General features: G+C 45.0%; 3 protein-coding genes across 3 annotated transcripts in view; 1 reads left to right on the top strand and 2 right to left on the bottom strand.

Annotated features, from left to right (window-relative positions):
- Positions 1 to 24,912, bottom strand: part of LOC119374828 (DNA-directed RNA polymerase III subunit RPC6) — a 339,724-nt gene that overhangs the window by 199,615 nt on the left and 115,197 nt on the right. The gene's annotated exons all lie outside the window — the stretch shown is intronic.
- Positions 799 to 21,162, top strand: LOC119373551 (Golgi resident protein GCP60). Its single transcript, XM_037643609.2, has 9 exons — positions 799 to 1,001; positions 1,980 to 2,121; positions 2,195 to 2,335; positions 3,864 to 3,977; positions 10,401 to 10,488; positions 12,204 to 12,444; positions 13,000 to 13,097; positions 14,091 to 14,277; positions 14,873 to 21,162. The coding sequence occupies exons 1-9, from the start codon at positions 833 to 835 to the stop codon at positions 15,109 to 15,111; spliced, it is 1,419 nt and encodes a 472-aa protein (XP_037499537.1). The 5' UTR covers positions 799 to 832; the 3' UTR covers positions 15,112 to 21,162.
- Positions 21,102 to 24,534, bottom strand: LOC119373552 (signal recognition particle 14 kDa protein). Its single transcript, XM_037643610.2, has 5 exons — positions 24,390 to 24,534; positions 24,122 to 24,194; positions 22,196 to 22,317; positions 22,082 to 22,114; positions 21,102 to 21,231 (listed from the first exon to the last, which is right to left on the bottom strand). Exons 1-5 carry the CDS (start codon positions 24,411 to 24,413, stop codon positions 21,148 to 21,150), a joined length of 336 nt encoding a protein of 111 aa, XP_037499538.1. The 5' UTR covers positions 24,414 to 24,534; the 3' UTR covers positions 21,102 to 21,147.

Genomic DNA, 24,912 nt, shown 5'->3' on the forward strand with positions numbered 1-24,912 from the left:
CTAATTTGTCTTTTTAAGGAATCCTAGACACAAATGTTCTGAACATACTTGAAGTGAACACATGATTTGTGTGAAGTTTGCCATGGAATGTTGTTCGTGGGTTGCAAGACGTCTCATTTGTGCAAGATCCTTCTTATACGCACGTGCGGTCATGAGAATGTCGCACCTCGCTATAACGAAGAAACGGAAATAACGAAGTTATCGCAGTTACTCTGTTGAACTGGCATAATAAATGCCCGTGCTATGAAACCAATTTCTAATTAACTAATTCAAAACGAAGATTTACTGATAATTTTGTGTTAAGTCCCATATGAGTGATTCATACGTGACGATTTTTTTTTTTTGTGTAACTCGTTTGAATCGGCAGTTAACCACGTTGACATCGGCTTGTCGACGTTTCTTGAATGCGCTGTAGCAGCGCCGTTAACCTTCGATTAACTGGTAGTCTCGCCATTTGACGTCACCGTAAACTAAATAATGCTAGGGTCACTGTATATGCTACCTTTAGGTTAAATAACACTTTCTTTTTTCTTCGTTTCTTAGATAAGCATGCGCACTACAACAGGACTTGTTACTGAGCTAGTTGGCTCAGACGCTAAAAGTCGGGGACGAAATGAAAACGTGTTTGGTGTTTCGTGTCCACACTTCGTCCACGTTCTTTTGCCGCCATACTTATTTCTATCGAGCATATACGCGTTTGCGTTTAGTCAGGGATCTGAAGGCGCGCGCGGCGCGCGCACCACACAGCGCTCTGAGGTGAACGCGGTTTCGCTTTCGGTTTCCTATTAAATCCGCTTCTGGCGCATCGGTACCCGCTGCCAGCGTTGCAGAAATGGCGAACGCCAGCAATGGGCCGGTCCGGAGTCCCGGCGGCGAAGAAACAGGGTCCAAAATCAGCGGTCTTCCACAATCACAGGTCACCAGTGAGCAGGATGCGTGCACCGTCACCTGGGGATTTACTCTCGATCAACTGTACAAAATGGCCACGGCGTTTTTCAAGGGTGAGCGGCTGTCATCTCCTCCGTCGATCGCGCTTGTCTTTACTTCCGCCGATCGTGTTTGACGTGTTCGTTCTATAAATCAGGGTGTATATTTTCATTCCGGCGCCGAGCTCTTGGGGACATCTGTTAGTAACAACGCGTGAAAAGAGAAAAACCCTCCGCAGTGTTTGTGACTAAGCTTACAGGACGCAACTGAACGCACAGGATATGAGAAATAGGAGGTCGACGTGTGAGCCACGCGAAAACGGAGGTAAAAAAAATTGTGAGAGAATCGTCCCGTGTCTTATTATTCGCGCAGTAAAGGTGGATGTCACGTCTACGGTAGCGTAGACTTTTCCGCTACAAAAAGCAGTGCTACGTAAGCAATTATAGCATTCGTGCCAACGTGTACTGTCACACGCCTCAACTTTCCAACGAAGCGACAGGAACCTTTAAATTACCACGTTTGACAGGTTGCTTCGTTGTAAATGTCGCGCACCGCAGCTGTCGCAACGTAGTCGGGAAGCACGGGTAGTTAAGGAATAGTAAATTCGTTATATATAGTTTCGTTGTAGAGGCGTTCGACTGCAAACGTTGCAAACGTTGTTTGAGACACCGCAATCCGCAGTGGTGTTAGAAGATACTGATCTTCCCGCATACCGTTAGAGGTTATTGATCGTTCGGAGATAATCACCTCTATACTAATGACAATGTACAGCTAAACTATGCCTGGCTGTGTACTTTCAGATGTCGATAACAATGTTGACATCATGATACTGAGTGCAAGAAAAGAAGCAACACACTAAGAAGGTAAACAAGCGCTTGTCCCTTGTTTATCTTACTTGTGTGTTGCGTCTTTTCATGCGCTCAGTAACTTTTCATCATTCTGCAGCAACTAGGCCCTCAAGAAGTTGTTTTAAACGTTGACATGCTACCCTTTGCATATATTCTCTGACCAGTACTCATGTTTTGTTCGTTTTACTTTTCAAACGTGTACAGAACACGAAGGAAAAGCCTTCCACATTTCTTACGAAGACAAGGTCAATCTCGTAGCCTACACACTTCAAGTTACACATGGAAAGTACAACCCGGAGCGGTGTAAACCCCTCGGCTACCTCGATGTTGTAGGAAGGGACAGGAGGTACGTACGTTTGAGAAGGCTTGAAGGTGATCACTTTTAACTGACATGAAGTTGCATTTCGTTTCCATGACAGGCAAGCCTGGATTTCATTAGGAGACACGGACCGCGAGACAGCCATGAAGAAGTTCATCGAGTTGCTCAACCTCAAGTGTCCCCTGTTCCGGCCATTTGTTGAAGCACACAAGGCAGACATGGAAGAGAAGGAGCGCAAAAGGTGAACTTATTTGACTTCTCAGTTTGTCCATTTCAAGAGACTGAGAATGTGAAAGTGACATACGCCTTGACAGTGTCCAAATTGAGACTTTGGTGTGCCCTACGCTCAAGAGGAAATATACTGAACGTTTTCACTAGTTTCATTCAAATAAGGAAATTTTCGAAGCATGAAATTCAAAAAAAAAAAAAAACGAGCACCAGAAGGTTGAGGCGCAGTGTCAGAGGAGAGTAGCAGGTTTCAGTGGCTGACACAGAGATGTGCCCAGCGTACCTTGAGAAATGTACGAGGGGGTATCCAAAATTAACCGGAATGGCGGTGGGCTGGGCGGAGCTACCGTAGTACGCGATTCTCCTGCTAGGCGAGCATCGTGCCACGCCTTCCAAGTTTAATGCACCCAGTGGATTCTCCCAGGAAGCCTTTTTCTGGGTACAGTGATTCTTTTATGAAACGAGTCCGTGGTCTTGTCATTTTTTGTGATGGCCACTTTAAGTTAACTGTGTGTGGATGTAAAAATGTTTTTTCAGGGTGGTAAGAATAGCTCTACGACGGGTCACGAGTAACAACCTCAAAGCGAAAGTCTGTGTCGCTTTGAAGCTGTTCTTTCAAAGCACGGCCTGTTTTCACTCTACAATCTCTTTGCTTGTTTGTCGAAATTCGAGGCAGAAATTTCTCAAGGACCCTTCTCATCCCCAAATCTCCTGTCAGAATTTGCTGAGCTGAGCTCCAGGCTCAACCAGATAACGTCTGCAGCTCTCTAATGGTTCGTCATCTGCCTTGAAGCACAAGTGCACAAAAAGATTTTATATTTTTCTCCATTTGTGAAGTTCACAGACTGTCCTGAATGTGGTTTGTTGTGAATAGGCATTTCCCCCCTTTTTAAAAAGAGAAAATCGCTCTTAAAAAATTCACTTAAGTGTTTCTCATCGCAGCATTCTTGTAAAAAGTGTTTAAAAGTGCAATATTTTCTTAGTAATTTTGCCGGAGCAAGAAACAAATTTTCACAGCAGCCCTCTGTTACTTAGTCGCATATCACGAAAAAAATAATGAGCACGCATAGCTGAGTTTGCAAAAAAAGATCACTATACCCAGAGAAATCCTTCCTGGGAGGAGCAGCCAGATGCAATTTACTTGAATGGAGTTGTACGACACTTGCCTAGCGTGAGAATTGCATACTACGCTTGCCCTGCCCAGTGCAGTGCTATTCCGGTTACTTTTGGGTATTCCCTCGTACTGCACCTGATGCATCCAGCCGCACTGGAACATCCATAGGCGACTGAGTCGAGGTTGTTTTGGTCCAGCTCCGACAACCAATAGCCATTGCGTATTTTTTCCTAGTATGTATTTGGTGCTTTGTAGTGTTTGATGGTATCGTTATCTTTGTTCATGTATCCTGCAAACAGCCTTGTCTTTCTCTCACCGAGGCCAATGCCTTAATCCGCACTTTGAACAGAGCTGTCGCAACAGTGTTGTGGTTGTTGTGTCAGTCTCATGTGTTGCGGGCCCTTAAGGTTTGCAGTTCATTTTTTAGGCAGGAAGAAGAGGAGGAAAGGAGGAGAGAGCAGGAAGAAGAACTGGAGAGGCAGAGGCTAGAAGAAGAAGTTTCCAAACAGGAACAGGAGCGACAGAGGCAGCTCGAGCAAAAGTGAGTGCGCCGACTTTCTAGACAATAAAAAAAGGGCCGATAAAAACGAGCTTGCAAAAAGAGACGCATTGAAATGATTCTATCGATTACCATAAGCAAGCGAAGATTTCACGTAATAAGAAAATTCGGGCAGAACCGGCTGACGTTGTAGTCTTATGCATATGCGAGAGCATCTTTGGATTGAAATTGAATGCAGAAAATATGCAAGAGCATCTTGGATTGAAATTGAATGCAGACAATGTTGCTGTTATAAGAGCAGGTTGTCTACATAAACGAACGCTCACTGTCATTTAACAAGCAGTATCTGTTGTTGGCCGTCACTTTGGCAACACTGGCTTACAGTAGCCAGTCCTGACCATGCAGTGATGGCAAACACGATAAGCCAGAAAATGTGCAGGAGGTTGCAATAAAGAAAAACATTCTATTGATGTATTGTATTGTATTGATCATATTAAGGAGCTGTAAATATTGCGTTTGGAGAAGGGAGGTACAGTCATGAGCAATGTGAAAGGGAACACCGCATTTGCGTTTATGTAGTGATCATTCATGAAGTATGCATGAAAATGTGGCATACTGATTGTACGAGGTACCTTTCTGTTTGAGCATCTAGTGTTATGAACACCTTTGTGCTTGCCAACTGTGTTTAGCCACTATGACATCATGAAGGTAATTTGAGTGTTCCCTTTAATATTGTTCATGGCTGTACACATCAGAGAAAAAGAAAATAAGTGTATTTAATAGAATCACAATGAAGGTGGGCATGAGTGGGTTTCCCTGCATTTTAGAATTTTTCTTATTTAGACATCTTCAGAGCAACACCACACCGTATTGCAGAACCGTTCTCATTTGTAGAAGGCGACCACTACAAGTCACCGCTGTTTGTTTATCTCTTCAATGTCACTCGCACTGTTCACTTGTCTTTCGGAGAAAAACATTTTAAAGTTAGATGGCTGGTAACACAAAAACAAGACAAAGTCATTATTCACAACTTCACTCTGCAGCAGCCTGCTTGTGCCACCTTGTGTTGTTAACTACCAGTGCAGAAAAATGGAGGTTCTCAAACCATGTAGAGGACAACAGGAGAACTATAACAGTGACGTACGAGTTGGGCTGGTAGCGGTAATTTTGTGCAGCATTTATTTTGTAGTTTAAAAGGATCAAAGCATTATTGAAAGGTGCAGGCACTTGTAGATATTCAGCAAAAGGTCAGGAAAAGAGAATTGCCCATGTACTACAATTTAGGTGCATGTTAAAGAACCTGAGGTGGTCAAAATTAGCCCGAAGTCACATCTCAGTGGCGTGCCCATATTGTGGTTCTGGCACAGAAAAGCCCGTAATTTAATTGCATATTTTCTGCCTGCCTTGCTCCCACAGGTATCTAAGTCCATTGGTATCTAAATGATTACGGATGGGTGATGATAGTGGAACGGCTCTGCCTGTGTAAGTCGCCCTGCAACTGGGTTCCTAGCTCTGCAGAAGCGTTTCGTGCATTGCAATGGCATTTCTTACACGGTCAACTTCGCCGCAACGTAGTTATGTTATGCGGTGAAACCTACATGCACGCAAATACGCACACACGCACCGCGCGCGTTCACAGCGCAAGCATCGACATCGATGTCCTGGCGGTCTCCGAGAAGTCGGCGGACTTCGCTTGTTTGTTTGTTTGGTTTTCATACTTTGTAATACAAAAGCGACAGCTGTTGCTATCACGTGACCAGGCATCATGGTGAGAGTTGTCCCTCTCCCTTTACATCTTGACATGCATAATTTACTAGGGTTGTCGCTTGGGCAAGTTGGTGTGGATTCAATTCAAAATGTTAACAGCGCATAGAACAAAAGGAAGGGACGAGACAACAAAGGTAAAGAGCGCTGACTTCCAATTGGAAGTCAGCGCTCTTTACCTTTGTTGTCTCGTCCCTTCCTTTTGTTCTATGCGCTGTTAACATTTTGAAATGCATAATTTACTGCACGGCGAATTCGATTCGCCAGGCTCTAGATTCACCGACAGCCGTACACTGCGTACGGTGTTCACGGCACACGACTGTATTGCGGCGAAGCGGACATTATGTATCCTGCGAAGCACGCATGTACAGGCTGTTTCATACTTACGGGAAATCTCAGAGCGCCTGGCATCGCGATGCGATGAGCGCTGCAATCGCGCGCCGGCAGCAGCTCGCGCGTGCGCAGACGCTTGAAGGGTGTATAGTTGTAGATGTGCGCACGCGCGAGCTGGTGACGGCGCGTGGTTGCAGCGCTGGCCGCGTCACAATGCCACGCGCTCCGAGATTTCCCCCAAATGTGAAACAGCCTGTACAAATTAAGACCCATAAAGCATATATATAACGCCTTTTGCGCTAACCTGTGCCAAAATTGCATCTTAAAGGCTACAGCGCACAAAGACGGGGACAACAGAAGAAAACACAGGACGCTTCGGCGCTTCGTCCTGTGTTTTCTTCTGTTGTCCCCGTCTTTGTGCGCTGTAGCCTTTAAGATGCAATACCAACTAGCCCACCAAGCCATACTTGTGAACCAAAATTGCAGTTTACCAAACCAAAGCACCTTCATCTATCGATGCCGCTTTGATGGTAGAACCAAAACCAAAGTGTGAATGAAACTGAAACCGAAACTACTATCACCCGCCTCTCTCTGCTGCTTTCGCGCGCTTGTTCGCATTTATCTCCAGTAGATCATATCCGAACGCAATTTCTTAAACTTCGTTTGTTTTGTTTCCAATCTTAGGAATCCAAAAAGTTCCGCCCGCGATAACGTTGCTACCCAGTCGCGCAGGCGAGCGCGTTGTGTGATCTAGCTAGATGGCGCTGCTTTCGACAACTCGATCGACCACGCGCTCAAAACAAGAAAATCGTTGCGGAGAGACGCACATCGACACTGCCGCCAGAGGCTGTTGCGTCGCTCGTGTAGGGGAGCTTGCCGAAACTGAACATCGAGCGCTTCGATCCACACTGGGATCACAGCCTGCTGATCATCCGTACGGGAACCGGGCTTGCGATCGCGCGTTCTCTACAGGTGCGTCGTTTTCTACAGACTCGTAGCAACTACGCTTGTCACTTCTCGCGCAAGAAATGTCGATGTGCTCACGAACGCAGCAACCATTGCGCGGCCTGTGTACCTAAAAACCGCCGTGTGTAGGGAAATGTGCTTGCTAAACTCGCGGGAATCTAAGGGTGGGCTTTCCCACGGTACACCGATGTCTTGCCGTGCAGCGTTATGTGCTGACTGACAGTCTAGGCTTCGTGTTAAAAGACAAGACGTGTAAACACGGAACACGTACAAGAGCAAAAGTGGAAGACACCAAAAACTCGCGTCTCCCTTGTGTCCGTGCTTGCACGCCCCGTCTTTTAACACAAATACGTACCAACTAGCTCAGCTCTGTTATTTTAAGTCTAGGTCCCGGTCGGTACGTAGTCATTACACTTACCGAGTTCACCGTTGTAGTCTGCCAGTGAAACTATAAACCGTTTCGATAAACCTTTCTTTTTTTTCTTTTAATCACAGCTGCGAAGCGAAGGATGGTGGGCTTTGCCACAGTACTCCGGTGTCTCGCAGTGCAGCGCTACGTACTTCGTCGCGTGAGCGCTTTTCTTGGTTAAATTGCTTTCCTTTTTTCATAGCCTACCCGAGTGTTTGGGCGGGCTGCTCGGGTCAGGTGCGCCTTAAGCCGAGGCGACGATTCCCGGCTGGCTCCTATATCGATCCGGCTGAAACGGCTTGCGCGCCTTGTGTGTATATATTGACTAGCTCGCGGAGTGCCCTTTTTTGTTGTTGTTGTTGCGACGGCGCATGCCTGGCGTCGCAGACTCTGGGTCGTGCGTGGTGCTGTCGTTGGTTTGCGCGTTGTTGCCGCGCGTTAACGTTAACGGCGCCACGTTATGCGGCGTGCCAAATCTTCGAGCGCCGCGGTTGAAGGGCGTACGCGGAAGTGATTAGAATGGCCGGCAGCTGGCGCTGTGAAAGTTACGTCGAAGAGAAAATAGACAATTTTAGAATGGGGTTCGTAGCGTTGCGTTCGTTGGGTACGCTACGCTATTTCCGTCACTTAACGTGGGTTCCCAAGAGGATGACGCATGCGCAGTGGCGACAAGAGCTAACGCAATACTGCGTACCCGATTCTAAAGCTACCTTACATTTTTTAGCGCCAAAAGAACACGACAACACATCGTGTCTCTGGCGCTAAAGAAATAGTGTAAAAGAATATTAGTGTAATATTTTGACACTGTCTTTGGGGTCTCTACCTTCCACTTTTTGTGCAACAGTGTCTGATAATAATTTCTGATCATATGGCAGTGTTGCGGAATGGGTGCCTCCATTACATTCCACTTCCATTCCAGGGAATTAGAACTTGCTGCAATTCCATTCCTTTCAATTCCTCAGAATGAAAAAACTTAGCCCATTCCCACTCCGGGAATGGCCGGGCAGTTCAATTCCATTCCTGTAATTCCTCAACGTTGGAAAGGCATCTTGATAGTTTTATTGAGTTAAGAAGGAACACCCCATAAAGCTGATGTCATCAGATGCATTAAGAACTGCATAAGTACGCAAAACACGTTACCAAGGTCGAGGGATAGTAGCTTGGCGACATATACCCCCCCCCTCCCCCCGTTACGCCTGCTAAGGCGTGGGCGGGGGTGTATGCCGCCGCCATAGTTCCGCACGACGGATACCAATGGCATGGAGCCGCAGTTACGTGAAGAAAAGAGACAAACTTCGGAGCAACACAGTCTATATAAGGACAGAATTGTAGTAGGCACATTGCTTATAAATGTACCGTGTTTGTAATCAGCCAAGCCATTTTAAAAATACTGCTTTGTCACTAAATTTGAGGCTCTGACTTACTAATGTTTGAAGTTTGAAAAAACAGTGTGTATACGAAAACGTGCTCTATTTTAGGAAAAAGACGTAATTCTATTCCCATTCCATTCCGTGCAAAAGGCGCTTAATTCCATTGCCACTCCATTCCTCCACACGTTGTCCCCATTCCATTCCAATTCCATTCGGGGGTCGCAAAAATGTGGAATGATTCCGGTGTCATCTCAATTCCGGAGTGGCAACTCCGCAACACTGTATGGCACTACCTTATTTATTTGCCTGCTAACAGTTCAGTGTCACATGCCCGCAGTTTTATGCACTTCTCTTGGTTGCTGTTCCTGCTGTCATTGTTCAGTGTAAAACAAGATACTTTCTTCTATGCACTTTGTATTGGGTGTACTTTTTTTTTTCATTCTGTGTATTCAGCATCAAGTAATCAAGTGTAAGTGTAGTCAGATGCCCTTCGAAAATGCTTTAGATTTAGGTGCATGTTAAAGAACCCCAGGTGGTCAAAATTTCTGGAGCCCTCCACTACGCCCTCTCTCATAATCATATCATGGTTTTGGGACGCTAAACCCCAACAATTCGTATTATAGTCAGATGCCTTTGCCGAACTCCTTTGTTACGAATTACCGGATGTAGTGAAGTAAATCGAGTTTGTTTCTCGGCAAATATCGGCATACATGAAATGCAATACTCTTACAACAAACGTCGTCGAGTGACATCTCGTTATCAAGTGTAACAGTAACGAAGTGTCCAGGCCAGACGTGCATACAACACATCACCGTATACAGTGAAGCCTGGGTGACGTACAGCAAACATAATGTGCTTACAAGAACGTCATATGTAGCAATGACATTTCATTACCTATAGTCGGATACAACTTAAGAATTCCGGGGAGGCCCCACCCAGACGACCGAAGCGCAGCAGCTGATAGCCTCTGCATCTAAAGAAATAGTCCTGCTCATGAACTCAGCGATGTTCTCCGAAGGCCGTCTGGCTCATGACCGGCCGTCCGGCCCATGATGTCAGTCTGGAGTGTGCGCCCATTGGTGCACGCTGTTGTGTGCAACTGCCTTTGAGGAGGAAATGCCACGGACTTCTAAAGTTGTATCCGACTATAATGAAACCAACAGAAAATGAAGCCAAGGACAGTACAGGAGAGATTATTTACAGTGCCTAACTGTAATGTAGTAATTATGACGTAAATGTAAAGACATTAAAGTGGATAAAAGGACAACTTGCTAGAGCATTGGACTAGTTATCCGAAGGCTGTAGGTCCAGTCGCTACCGACAGGCAGTTGTCTTTTCGTCCACGTCAATTTCTCTACATTTATGTCAATTACTACAATACAGTTAAAGACTACACAAAATTGTCCTCTATACTTTTCTTTGCTTCATTGTGTACTGGTTTGATTTCGTTGTATCTAACAAATAAAATGAGCCCTTGATCCATTCCCCCTTTTTTTAAATAGCATTTGTCAGAGACGCCTTTGTGATAACGACAATGTGGTACATCTCGTGGCCTTTGAATCGCGTGAGTATGCCTGTAAGGCTGGGCAGAGTGTCACGTGCTTTCTTGCATTTTCATTGAAGGCGGCTAATCCAGGAGGCACTGAACCGGCAGACCTATCACCAGTTCAAGGCCTATGCTGAGCAGCAGTTTCCCGGAAACCCTGAACAGGTCAGTTGTGGCCACTTGCGACTCAAGATGTGGTTGGATGATGGCGTGAAACTCGTTATGATACAGGAGGTAACGTGAAAATGTTATGATACAGGAGCCCTTGCCCTGCTGGGAAAATGGGGGCAAGCGAACTGCTTTTCTTTCTTTCTGTCGCATTGCGCAATGCTCCCTCCCAACCTTTTCCTTCCTCCATGCTGGGAGTTGGACCTTCATCCACATGCTTAACAGTGCAACACATCCGTTGTTGCAGGCAAGGACAACGATCATGTGTCCATGTCCAGGCAACAGTGAAACGTTGCAATGTGAAACGACAAGTGACTTCGATAAAAGGTCAAATTGCCATATCGGAAACGGCCGATCGCCGACAAGCTCACGATCGAGAGAGCATCGATTATTGGAGAATGGCGCATACAAATACGTGCGGGACTGGCGCACCTTTGCGGGGTGCATTTCTGTAGTCTGCGAGTTATTAAAGCTTCAATAAAAACTGCACGATCATTTGAGACTAGGTATGGCCACTAAGAGGAAGCATTAGCTTGGGGCCAGGACACAGCGCTAAACTTAAAGTGAATATGTACTTCCAGTAAACATCAGACGTATTCTCGTGCACTAATTAGGCGTCTCCCAAGTATGATTTACACCAACTAACCCCAACTCTCTTCTGTAAAAAAAAAGACAGTCCCGTTAAAAATTCGAACTGTCTTCACAGCTTACTAATATGAACTCACTTGTCCAGCAACACATTTTGCTAATGTAGACTTGCTTAACAAGACAGCCCGCAGACTGATTTAAATTAAATTTTTTGCTGCATGTGAGAGAAAATGCTAAAATCTGATAAGAAGCCGAAGGTTACTTTAGGACCTTGAGTTTTTTTTCCTACATTGAAAACTAATGGAAGCCTCATAAGAATTGAAGTGTGGTGTTTCCATTAGTGTAACTCTACACCAAAATCAAGTACTGTCAGTTTTTTTCTTTTGTGCTGTATCTCTTAAGCTATCTAGAGCAAGCAAACTTTACGAGTTTGCAGTTTTATATATCAGTTTGGACAAAATCACCAAGAGGACGCTTGGAGAGTTTTGCAAGGATCGCCCGTCCACTACTGCGTGACTCGTACTTGTATTGTGAAACCTTGAACACCCAAGTATCATAACCCGTTGTGACATGGCGTCCTCATTTGGAGATGCGACTTACTTTTGCTATTTCTCTGCACTGTTAGCAAGGAAGAGACCAGCAACAGCGAGTTAATGATAAATTATGCATTCTTGTGGCCTGAAGTTTCTTTACATCACTTCTAAGTGAAATATTTTGACACACATGATGGTTTGGTGAAAGCAATACCATGTTTAACGAGATGTAGGGCATGTTGGCGGGAGTTTCAAAATATTTTTTGACCTTTTTAGAAATACTCGCTGTCAGCAGATAACTATGGCATGTAATTTGAGAGGGTCATTGAATTCGGTTTGTGAAGAAATATAGCACGACTGACTGTACAATAATTCGATGATTATTTACATTGTAATTACAATTATTTGCTGTGATGTACACTATATAGTTCATCCTGACACTTCAACTTGCTTTAAATTTGGTTTCCAGAACCTTGGCATCAAATTATGTAAACTTCGCACATTTATACTCAGTTAATCATAGTGTGTGTCGCAAAGAGATAAATTTCTTGTTGCCTGAGTGTGTGCTGAGCGTATCGTCGATGTTTACAGCAAGGCGTGCTGATCCGGCAGCTACAGGAGCAACACTATCACCAGTACATGCAACAAGTGCTCAATCAACAGCAGCAGCAGCAACAGCAACAGTCGGGGATGGCCGACGGCGGCGACACTGCCGACGGGCGGCCGCCGGCAGACCCACAGCCCGTGGTAACCAACGGCGGTGACGCCGACACCAAGGGCGAAGAAGGGGACAGCTCAGGAGACGAGGAGTCCACTGAAGAAGGCGGACAGGGTGTGTTGACTTTGTATTTCTCAGTTCCTCATCGGGATGAAAAATCCTTGGAACACGAGGTGTCGCTGGAGCCGATGTTTCAACAAACGGACTTGTCTCCTTCACGAGCTCCAGCTGACACCCTGTGTTCACGGAATTTTCATCGTCTCAGCTTCCCTCTTCCACTGAACTCTCTGCCTTTTTCTTACAATTCCTCATCGGTGATACTAAGCTAGCGGTCTCTAGGAAGTCTGTAAAGTCAGCAGCATCTCATGAGCACAGCTTTGTATTGTGGTCCAGTGGAAGCTACCTGAGACGAGTGGTTTTCGGGGGTTATAGAAGAGAGTGAACATGTTTGTAGGCTGTTCTAACAAGACGGCGATACTGTACCCACAAACATCTGCTAGGCTGAGATTTCGCTTAGTTTTTGCCTGAATACGTCGAAGGTGTTCTTTCAAGTGGTGTTGGCTGTAGTTTCTTTCGAGCTGGTTTCAATTACGATTAGCCCCTCAATCTGTGCCAGTAGTTGAGTCGCTGCTGAATAACGTAAAATGCACACTGTCACTGCCATTGCAGTGATGCCATCAATCGCCACGGCGTCCATGTGGACCCGCAAGGACATAAAAGAGTTCAAGGAGGGCATCCGCAAGGAAGGCAGCAACGGCATCCTTAAGGTGAGCACTGTAGCTCTTCCTTGCCTCAGATGTGTCCTTCTGGTTCGTGCATATAGTATGTATTATGTGTGGAACATAAGAGACAGTCGGCTAGCAGTGCTGTATTGAGTAATCTTGTGACAGAGTGTTGAAACCAGGAATAAACTGGTAATGTTCTCAGCTGCTGTGGTATATAAAGGTATCAACAGGAACAATTATTAAGGGACACCGATGTGAAACAAGATCAGCTTAGACTGATCAATCATTCTTCGAGAACTCTACTGTCGTTAATTTTGCGATTATAAGTTCCTTGTTAGAAACGAAAATCAAGGTCAACATATAATAGGCAAATAATAATTTATGTCAGAGTGAAAGGTCAATGCTTGAGAATGTCTGAAATGTCAATATTATACGTAGCAGTGCTTTAGTAAACGAGAAATTAAGGTAAATGTTGGAAACGATTTGCACCACCAGTGGGACATTCTGGAACAGAGGCCTGATGATGTAGAAGGGCCTCAGTGTAATTAATCACTGTTGCTCAATCTACCCGTCTCAGCATGGAACATTTCAGTGCATTAAAAGACTGAATAAAATGCAGCTAGTGCATTTCAGTCTGAATCAAGCAAAAAAGAACTTCTTGAAGATACCCTTATTTCGTTTTCGCTGGGCTGTGCTCCGCTAAAGCCCCTTGCTCGGTTGTACTGCAGCGCGGGCTGTGAGGCAGTAAAGCGAGTAAAAGGCAGACTTGGCTACAGACAGGAGGCCGTTCTCGAAGGTGGGCGGTTTGAATTGCGCTAACGGTACACAAGTTACTAAAATGGGGATTTTCTTTCAAACTAAGCATTTTCTTGGCACCAAACATGCCTTTCGAGGTTTCTGGAACACCATTTTAACAATCCACATTGACATAATATTTGCGTTTAGTGGCACTTTAAGGTCGAGAGAATATAAGCGTGAGTTGGAAAAAGCCCCATGGTGTTCTATTGACGGGCTGCACTCTTGGATGCTCCTCAGGTGGGTCACGGCGAAGTGGTGACCGTGCGTGTGCCGACGCATCCCAACGGCAACTGTCTCTTCTGGGAGTTTGCAACAGACAGCTACGACCTGGGGTTCGGCATCTACTTCGAGTGGACCGCCGAACCGGGCAACCAGATGTCAGTGCACGTCAGCGAGAGCGAAGAAGAAGATGAGGAGGAGGAAGGTGAGTGTTTCCAACCTCCTCAACACACACTTTTCAACCATAGTCGGAAAACCCTGTTGATTGGTAGTGAAGGCTCTTGCAAGCATGCGAGCCAAGTGTTATACTGCACGTAGAAGGCAATTCGCAATTTTGCGTCAGAAACAGTAAAAAATTGCTTGCTCTCGTCGGCAATGTCATCGTCAACAAATTAACACAGAAGTCGAGAGCAAGCAGGCATTGTGTCACATTGTGTTGGTACTGTGGCTGCTCATGTGCCGGTGTTGCTCACAACTGAATTAGAGGTAGTGGTCAATACAGTAAAAGAAAACAGAAGAGAGCATACTCGAGGCCACGGCGTGCGGTGGCGTAGCTTATGGTGACATTGAAAGATATTGCAGGGCTTCTTTAAAAGAGAACTGTATCAACGTTCTGCTGCAAATGTGCCTGTGGCACAATAAAAAGTTGGGTGAGCCTGTTTTGACTCGTGACATTAAAAGAAGCGAGAAACACTTAACACAGAGAGACTGCCTTGTCTAGACGACACTAGTGTGTCGTCCCGTGTTTTCTTTGCTGCGGTGCAATGAAGGCTGATTCGCGCTCCTGTGTCTTTCCGCAGAAGAGCGTTCCGGCGAGGGCGGAGACGTGGAGAAAGGATCGCAGGGCGACCCCCACAACCTGGCGCAGCAGTCGTCGATGAGCCTGGTGATTCCAGTGTTCCGCCGGGACTGTCACGAGGAGGTGTACGCGGGCAGCCACCTGTACCCCGGCCAGGGCGTCTACCTCCTCAAGTTCGACAACTCGTACTCGTTATGGCGCTCCAAGACGCTCTACTACCGCGTTTACTACACCCGATGAGTCGCCTCCTCCCCTCATTCCCACTTCACAACCGCAGCCCACCGCAAAGATGCAGCCGTAGCCGGTGCCGACGGCCTCCTGGGCAGTGTGCGAGAGCTAAAGTGTTAGAAACTTTCCAGCTGTACCTTTCGTTTCTCTTTTCTATCCTCCTGCCTTGTCTCGAAGACGTGAGCCCCCCACACTTACGGCACGTCACAAAGACGTACCAACAATGCACTGCATGAGCTAAAGTGTGAGAAACGTTTCGGCCGTACATCTTCTTTTTCCTTCTTCCTTTCCTGGCTTGTCTTTATGACTGCAATGGGATTGGAGGACTGCAGGTTTATACCGTACCACGGATTACGGAATACTGTTCCGTTTGCTTCTTATTGTCTAGTTTCATGCTATCGGTACTGCCCATGTGTGGGGGGGCCGTAACGTATTTCGAAATGGCCAATCACGGAGGACCATTACGTAAAAGTACTCCGTATTTCATGTTACGGTATAGGCCTGCTGGTGATGCCACTCGATCACCACATGACATTGCCCAAAAACTAGCAAATGCCGAAAATCTTACCGAAGGAGGGGTGTTAAAGCGAGTTTGCTAGTGCACGATTTACTCAACTTCTCGGAAACTGCTCTACAAACTGCGTTTGTGTCCGTCTCGCTTTTTTCCCGTTTCTAGCGCGGCTTTCGAGAAGTCCAGAAAAGGAAGAGAAAAAAGGAAATGTAGGTGATGTTCACTGCACGGGCTTGATGTTTGCGTACGAGTTTGGGACTTGAAATATCCGTCGGCTGACTGGTACGGGCGAACTAGACTTTTGAGGAGCTTTTTCTTTCTTGACAAAATGAATAAAAGGCTTCGCGATACTGGCCACAATAGAATGCAGCAAAATGCTGTTGCAACCGGTGACAGATAGGCTGTGAGACAGAGGAGGTACACTGCTACTAACTACCCAAAGTGCAGCAAAACTTCGTGCTAACAGAACACTTTCAGTTCTCTGAAAGTGTTTTTCATGGCCAGATCATTCTGCTCGAAATGGACTATTAGCAGGAAGGCAGAATTTCAAATAAAGAGTGCAAGATGTGACTGACAGGATTTTGTTCCTGGCTAAACTAATGCTTTCGTTTTTCGCTGAACTTCGGTGCCCTCAGCAATGTAATCTAGAGTTCTAAGGCTTTGCAGGCAACAAGAATGACTCGTGTCCCGTGATTGCGCTAATGTGCCCGGAGAAGTAAAACTGGATGTCATGGTAGTTATGATAACGCAACTGTATTATCTGGGTCTGTGCTCATCTCGACAGGAAGAAATCCCAATTGTGCTATATTTCAGTGCTTATCTGTACTTCATTTATTTTATGTAATTGTCTGCCAAAGCTTGTTGCCATTGGCAACAAAAGAAAGTAAAAGCTAAAATGCTCACTTTCCTTTCTGAGTTACATGCCCATCGCGGGTTACAGGAAAACCCCTTTATGCAGAAAAGTAGTGCCTCTCTCGCCCGGCAGCTTACGTACTGTCGTTTCTTTTCGTGTCACGCGGTCACATGGTGCAGGGAATGCGCACGTCGTTTCTACTCTGCGCTGTGTATGCCAGGAGGGCCCATGTTCCCCAACGATCTGTTTCCGATACGCTTTTGTGTGACGTGGAATCTGGCGTGGTGCGTCATTGGGAAGATTTTCAACATTCTAATGCCAGTTTGGCTTTATCCACTCAACGTTCACGAGAGGGTGATACATTTGGACCTCTGTATAACCAATTATTCGATATAACGAAGTAAGCCTAAAACACCTCTCGTAGATGTCAACGCGTAACAGAAGCTTGCTTGGGAGGATTGTCAGACATGAACATTATTCATTGTTGATTGCAATGATAGCAAAGGTTGCACCTGTAAGACTTAGTGATCTAAATTGCAATGCCTTTTTCTAGGCAAAAAAAAAAAAAAAACGATGCTGTGCCCCAACATTTATGTGCGCAGCAATCCCAAACAACATTGCATCAAATGTGCGTCGTAAATGGAGGCAGGTTTGTAGATCGCGGGAGTTATTTTGCCTTTGCGACATGAAGGCACCAGCTTTTCCCGTGGTTTTCTCGAAAGCACGCACTGCTGCATTCCCACGGTCTTCTTGTTGCCACCGATGAACATAAACATTTGCTTGAGTCCTGGACTATACGAGTTAAGAAGTTCAGGTGGTGTTAGGTTCAGAGCTGGACCAAAAAAAAAATACCGCGGCGTTCCGAGCCGTAGGCGACAGTGGGGGTACCCTTCCCTTCACTCATTATATACAGTACTGCACAAAAGGATGTCATGTTGTTGTTTTTCTGTGACAAATTCATTACCTTCAATTAAACGCGATACTGTCCTCTAGTATGCACAATTCTGCTGTTACAGGGAGGCAACAATGCACGGTGGCACACGTCAGTTTTGCTGCCGCGTTTTTCATGGTGCTCATCGCTGCCCACATACTTCCACAGCCTATCCGCTAGCACTTGTCGAGCTTGTGTATATACATGATTTTTTGTTTCGTTATATCTCATTCATTTATTGGTAGCATTGCCCAGCTCGTAGTTATACTCAGTTTCATGCATAAGGTGCAACGCCGTGGAAACTGTGCAAGAAGTTTGGTCAGCAAAACGTGTAAGTCCGCGTATCTCGCACTTGGATTTCGTTGTTGAAAATGTGGCCTCTGTGATTGGCTCCGGCTGCGTGCTACCGGAACTAATCACAGAGGCCACGATACGAAAACAAAGAGACGCTGAGCGATCCAAAATGACCTATTGGCAACCGTATAAGTGACGGGGTTTGTTTATTTCTAAGGTGCAAGCCATCTTCATTTATTACTCTGTGTAAAAGTGAAAAAAAAAATTTAGAATCACATTACAGGTGTTAAACTGTCTTAAAAAAAAATGCATAATGGGTGGTAAAATCATTAAAGTATTTCTTGGTGCGGACGCATCTACTGCAAGAAGCCTCGCTAGCTTATATAGTGTTGTACCTGATGTACGAAACGCAGTTTAGGCTAACACCTCCGGTTGTCGTTTGAACTAACCCTCCCCCTTTTTGCGTGCAATCTTTGTGGCACACCGATCAATGTACAGTTTGCTTGTGATACATTCTCGGAACAGGCAGGTTTTGTAAAATGACGGCGTAGGCTACATGGTGTTGATAGCATGGCGGTAAATGTTGTGAAAGTTATTGGTCGAGGCTAGCAGTCTGGCACAGTGCAGCAACCACTTTGCAAGCAGTACGGCCAAGAGAACTTGCAAAATACCTTTTCCTTTTTTTGCCCAATTTTGTATGTACGAGACCCTTCATTTACACATTTCATATTGAATTCAGTGAGAATTATAGCACAGAAATAAAAGCCATGCAGTGTTTTAGTAGCCGGTGCAAGTGTGGTTAGCAAAAAAAGAAAACTAAATTGTGCTTACTGAATATCATTTTGTTAGCTTCTCTGGGAAGAAAAAAAAAACTTATGGCAGAGTGTTTCTGTTTCTTCAAACTGTTGCAAAATGAAATAGAAACTGTCGTTAAAGCAGAGGCTCAAATGAAAAGCCCGGTGCAATTTGCCACCAGGTATTCACGAATGACTGTGCAACAATAAATGCAGAAGCTGTATATATATTGCAATGCGTTTGTTTTTGTGTGTACGTGTGACTATTGTGTTTTGAAAATTAGCATTATTGCGACTTGGGCACGACTTTGTCGCAGATTTGCATACTGTTATATAACTTACACTAACGATTCTTTTCGTTTGTTGAACCATCGTACAAAGGCGGACAGTGGTGCTCCGCATGATACAATACTCTAGAAACAGTTGCACCCTTAGGGGTGTCTCTGTCCCACAACACTCTTCAAAAGGATGGCGTATTTAGGGTGTATTTCTGTCCCACAACAATAATCTAGCTTGCTTGCGTTTCCTTTTTTTGAAACTAGACGACTGCCACTTTCCTGTCAAGAATGCTTACCATGTATGCCATTTGTGACTGGGAAGTACCGGGCGTGCAAAGATAATGCAAGAAAATCATGCAAGAGGGACAAAGTTTGGTGTGTAGCAGGACACCTCAAATACACCTTTTTTTGTCGGTGTATTGTTGTGGGCCAGAAAGGCACCCTAAAGGGTGTAAGTTGCTAGAGTGCACATAGTATGCAAACAGCTTGGCTTGTCAGTTGTAGACCCATCTCAGTTGTGTGTGCACTCTGTTAATTTCGTTGTGCATGTCATACTATGTTGAGCCAAATGTTTTGTAAATGGAAGCATCCGGTATTCACGACTCTTCCACCCAGAGTATTTTGCAGTGCACGCAATTGAATGCTATATTGGATGTACTACTTGCCAGTTTTCTAGTTCTAAATAAATTAGAAGGATGCATTCTCTTTATACTGTAAATTGCAAGCGTGCATTCTTCTGTGAGGGTGACAGACACTGCATACAAGGGAATGGGTGGGTGCCACCAAATATCGGTGAGAAGGAAAAAAATAAACAGGCTGTCGTGGTTCTGTCACGCAGCATCGCTGTTCTTTCTATTGCAGCAAAGTAGACAATTCGATTGTCTGTCCGGCATCGCCGCAGACCAACCTTTACTGTATCTATTTTGCACGAAACGAGTAACTGACGCATCCAAACTTAGCCGCGGTACTAGACCAACAGCAGGGATAATCGATGCATACGTACGTAGAGCTCCTGTTCATGTAAGATTCGGCACGTGAGGTGCTAAGCATGTGTTATTGCAGTTGCACGTACGATGCTTCGTTTGATTAAACTCTCACTGCGCTTGCATGAAATTTGCGCATGCTCATTCGCGACCACAGTTCGTTGGTCATACCAGTTCGACTCCACTCTGAACTGCACAGCTGGCATGCTTCCAAGATATCGATATTAACTGGTTTGGGATTAGCAGGGTCTAATGAACTATTAATATGCAGGGAGTGAGTAACAATTCCTTGCATTGATATCACTCAATAGCATGCGATAAGAATGGCAAATTCTCTGAAAAGAAAGTTTGCAGGTGACAATTGGACTAGTATTTGTTTTGTTTCGACCATGATATCCTCGCTGCAGACCTACCTTTGTTATAACAGCTTTTTTTTTTTCTTGGGAGAAGGGCATCTTGTTGCACATAGTGTCAACTGGTGCACCCTTATGCACGGCACATCAACTGCCGTATCCAAAGTCCAGGTTGCAAGGGCTGCTACGGTGTGCTTTGCAACTGGTGCGATCGAGGAACGCTCGTCTTTGTGATTGCGACGCTCGTCTTTGTGATCTGCCAGAATGCGACCCTGGCAGATGAACTCGCGACTATGGTGAATGTTTGGGGTCACAGTTCCGATATATAAACAATGTAAACATTAATAGCATTCAAGCGGATTCCCCCCATGCTAAATTAGTTTCGGAGACTAATGAAACATCAGTTTTGAAAAATACTACCATCAGCAACAAGCCATGTTGTTTGCTCCAAACTTCACAAAAAATAAAATCTATGGATTTTGGAATGCTTTATATGACATTTAGAAACATTGAAGGTATTTTGAATACAGTGTTCTGAATTGATTCAAGCGTTTCAAGTACCACTAGAAACACTGAATTTTGTGCTCATGTACAACACTTGAATCAGTTCACAATGCTAAAATTACATGTTTTTTTGTTGTTGTTTAGAATTTTTTGTATACATATAGCAAACCTAAGCTCATCAAATGCTGGCACGAAGCGTTTGCCTTGTACGTACAATTACTGTAGAAATTTTTGCACTGCAATGATGGGCTGCACCTAAAGGAAGTGCATAATTCCGTAAGTGCGCTGAGCGTTGTTTGATTTTGCAAAGTGGTAGTTGTACCGCTTTGCACACTGATTGCATACTGTATTGTATGACACGAACGCAGTGCAAGTAAGTTATTACCGGGCGATTTTATACGCCTCGGAATGTTTGTGTGGTTTCGGAAAAAATTTGGTGACCTGCGCAAGAAGAGGGCGCAGGTTTTTACCAAAACTAACGAGAGTGAAACAGAGGGACAGTTTCTTGCTCTCATCTTGTACAAAAAAAAAATTATAATAAATAGCTTTACTGAGTGGCTTTTGCAGTGCTCTTCTTCTTGTCTTTCTTCTTGAGTCCGTCGATGTTTCCTTTGAGAAGGTTGGCGTACGCCTGTGGCAAAAGATTTTTAATAATTACTCATAATTAATTACAATAATAACTCCACAACTGATCAGAACTGCGCACACAGACTCTCACCACACTTGACAATAAAGGGATGCTTAAGTGTAAACAAATCAGCTTAAAGGGGCCCTGCAACACTTTTCCAAGTAATCGTCAATGGCTTCATTAAAAGAGCTTACTGCCTCAAGAATCAACTGCCGCAAAAGATTTTAGAACCCGTCAAGCACGAGTGTAGTTACAGGGCTTTGACACACGCTTTAAGTGCTTTCTCTCTCCTTTCGTACCAGCGAGAGAGCTGAAAGCTACGCAGGGAGGGGGATGGCAAGGGGGCAAGTTGATGTGTCCCTTCGTCAGCGCGTCGCGACCTTGAGCACTTTCTTTTAATTTTTTTCTTCGAATGCGCGGCTTACTTTCAGCGTGATCGCGTTCGCGCGGGCACGTGGCGACATCTCGCAGTGGCCGTGGTAACTATGCAGCTCACGATGCTCAAATCAGTCAACAGCCGTGCACTTTGGGTATATGGCACAGCAATTTGGGCATATGGCATTATTTGTAGAGAGAAGAGGGAGCAATTTCTAGCTGACCTTGAGAATTAATTCTAAATTCCAGGCCGCGTGCTGCTCTATAATGTTTGACTCGCATGTTCTCAGAAGCCTCAACTACGTATCGGCAGCGTTTTCTGACCATCCTGAAAAAGTGTTGCTGGTCCTCTTCAATACTTTCAAAGCTTTGCTTGTTTTAGTCTTGCATTTTTCTTTTTTGCAATGCTTAAAGGCGAGTGCCCTGGAATGCATGAGGTAGCAAAAAAGGGCCAACAATGCGACGATTGCTTACTTACCAGTTGAAACCTGTTGACGTCCTTGGCGTTAATCTGAAAGCATAAATGCACGTTGTGACATTAAGCATCTCCAGCGACGACACCAAAAAAAGTGTTATACTGCTGCCCACTCACCACTGTGCTGATTTTGTTTGGCCCTGCGTGCGCTCTGAGTAGGCACTTGTACTCTGCCGGTGGCTGGATCGGATTGGCAGCGAGCTTCTCTGGCCGTGGCTTTGGCTTGGTCTTGCCGTCATCTGCGTAAGGTAAACATAGCACTTGTATTACAAAACACGTACACTCTGAGTTTACACGACACCTGACTAAACAGTGGTTAAAGGAGTACTGACACAAAAATTTTCAGCTATCATTTTTTTTTAGCGTCAAATGAAAGGCCAAGCCCTCAAGAGCCTAGAAAATGTACTGGTAAGCATGAGTGCACTTTGAAAAAGTGATTACAGTACGTTTTTAAAAGCTAGTTTCCTATCCTACTGTACCCCGACGTCACAACATAGTATGAGCTTCTCGTCACAAGTGCGTGCAAGATGTGACATTTCCACGGCCGCTCTGCGCGAGCGGCCATTTGAATGTTTTAGTACCTTACGTCATCACAACTAGCTATACTGGTGCGTGAAGTCACCAGAACTGACACTGTAGTCTGATGTCACGATAGTGTCGACGTCAGTACGTGCGCCATGTGAAAATTGTAATATCAAAATAAATTATCTTATCAGCATTTACTGAGCTTCACACTTGCTTGCAGCAGTCTCTGTAAACAGGAGATTTGTATGGCAGAGCAAACTCAGCTTCGAAAATTGGTGTCGGTACCTCTCTAAAGGTCTGAATAGGAAGCAAGTTCTATAGAGAGTTTTGCTGTTTACAAACAAGACACCCCACAAAGCAAAAGGCATGAGCCATTTTAGATATGCTTTGTTGTATGCGGAAGTTTGCTATATTGAGTATACCAGAAGGAAAACAACCTTGTGCTGTTTGTCATAGCACTGTAGCTGTGTCCGCCGTGAAGATGGTGGTAGTCAAACCACCACTTTGTGATTCACTTTGGTACCTACCACACCATTCCCTCTGCCTCTGGAACCAGGAGACCAGCGCCAAACCCCCACGTTTTAATGAAGGCATGCTAACACCAGACCTCTCTATCAGTCTACGTATTGAACTATGGTCTTTCGCCTACAGCTGCAAGGTAGGTATCGTCTGACACTGTGAATTCAAACGAGCGCCCTGTGCTAACCTCGTTGAGAAAAACTGGGGGGGGGGGGAGGTGTCTGTCACTGCAAACTGTTTTACAGCAGGTATGATAGGCGTAACACGGATTTCTCTGCAACTCTGCACGACTTAGTCGAGAAGCAACTTCTGCAGACATTTGTTGTTCGGCTAAACTGTGCGCTCATTACATATTTTTTTCTTTTATATAAAACGTAGGCGTTTTGCGTTCGTAACAAGTAATATCCGGCAAATATCAAGCGCATAACTGGCTCGACGTGTTTGGGTTTGTATGTTGTCACGACCCACTGTTGTGGTCGTTACATTTAAATCGCAGTGCGCATCTCAGAAGTTTTAAGACACAAAAGAAGCTTCCCAGGGGAACCCTGGGAAGCTTCTTTTGTATCTTAAAACTTTAAGGATGCGATCATAGTAGCAATGTTTCGAGCACAGTGCAACGATAGAAACACAAGTGACGGTAGTACAACGAATGCGCGATGCCAACTGTTAGATGGTGGTCGTTTGAAATCGAAGAAAACATTTCGAGACAAGTTCTGTCATTCAAACGCAGTGCTGGCGGCCCTGCATAGACACCTGTCCAACTCTTCACGGTTATGACCTCATCATACCTGCTTTACAACTCTACAGGTGGCACATTATACCGGCGGCACACTGAAACTTTTCAAGCGTCGCTCTAGGCAAGACATTTGCGTCATACAGCCAAGTGTGGCTGTATCGTACCGAAAACAAGTAGGGGCTGTTAGAATTTGTTAGAACGTTCTGAAACCCTCGCATGCAAGACGTCAAAACAATCAAGCATCGAGACCGGTGCAAACTTACATCTTTTCATGGTGATGTAGACGGATCCACTGGTTCTGTACTTTTGGAACAACTTGGTCAGCTCGCTGAGAAACTGCAGACAGTAAGATTTGACAGGTCACCAAAAAAAAAAACTATTGAAAGGCGGGTTGCAACTGGTGCCGCATGCATATGAGCTATGAACCACAGTCGCCTAGTTTGTTAGCATACTGAACACGAAACGAGTGACCAAGCTTTGCGGTTACTAATTAATCTACGATGGTACTAACGGAGAGAGGAGAATGCTAACCGATTCATTTTCGAGTAACACCATGGTGTGATGCCCAACAATTAATCCGGCAGGCACAATCTCCACGGCGAGGTTGCGGAAGACGCGTGAAGACCGAAAGGAGAGCGCTCGCACGAAAGAGATTGCCTTATGGACATTATCATCATCATCATCATCATCATCACGTATTCCGAACTTGCGTTCTGGAGGCTTTTTTTCGAGTAATCATTACATATCTCTAAGGCTATGCTTTTGGATATTGCAGGTGCCAAAAATGCGTCATAGCTGCCATGACAATATTGAAAAGTATGCAAAAGCGCGCAATGACCACATTCTAGCCACCTTGATAGTACTGTTCCCTAGTACTGTAACCGTAATAAATTTTAATGATACAAATCGTAGAGTTTCATGCTGGTATATGAAACCCGATGCTACAAAATGCATCTTCTAGAAATTGTGCTTTTGCGTAACGTAAATTTTGAAAAGAACTGAACAAAACAGAACGCAGAAATATGGTGGCAGTGACGTTTATTGACAGAGTTCT

The sequence above is a fragment of the Rhipicephalus sanguineus genome, chromosome 11 (genome assembly GCF_013339695.2).
Source record: "Rhipicephalus sanguineus isolate Rsan-2018 chromosome 11, BIME_Rsan_1.4, whole genome shotgun sequence".
NCBI classification, from domain to species: domain Eukaryota; kingdom Metazoa; phylum Arthropoda; class Arachnida; order Ixodida; family Ixodidae; genus Rhipicephalus; species Rhipicephalus sanguineus.

Excerpts from the sequence above, each read along its gene's own strand:
- LOC119373551 (XM_037643609.2), top strand. The coding sequence starts at position 833 with ATGGCGAACGCCAGCAATGGGCCGGTCCGGAGTCCCGGCGGCGAAGAA. Across the intron at positions 2,122-2,194 it reads GTTGTAGGAAGGGACAGGAG|GCAAGCCTGGATTTCATTAG; the intron begins GTACGTACGTTT and ends TTTCCATGACAG. Across the intron at positions 12,445-12,999 it reads CACTGAAGAAGGCGGACAGG|TGATGCCATCAATCGCCACG; the intron begins GTGTGTTGACTT and ends CTGCCATTGCAG.
- LOC119373552 (XM_037643610.2), bottom strand. The coding sequence starts at position 24,413 with ATGGTGTTACTCGAAAATGAATCG. Across the intron at positions 22,318-24,121 it reads CTACATCACCATGAAAAGAT|ATGACGGCAAGACCAAGCCA; the intron begins GTAAGTTTGCAC and ends TACCTTACGCAG. Across the intron at positions 21,232-22,081 it reads ACGTCAACAGGTTTCAACTG|GCGTACGCCAACCTTCTCAA; the intron begins GTAAGTAAGCAA and ends CTTTTGCCACAG.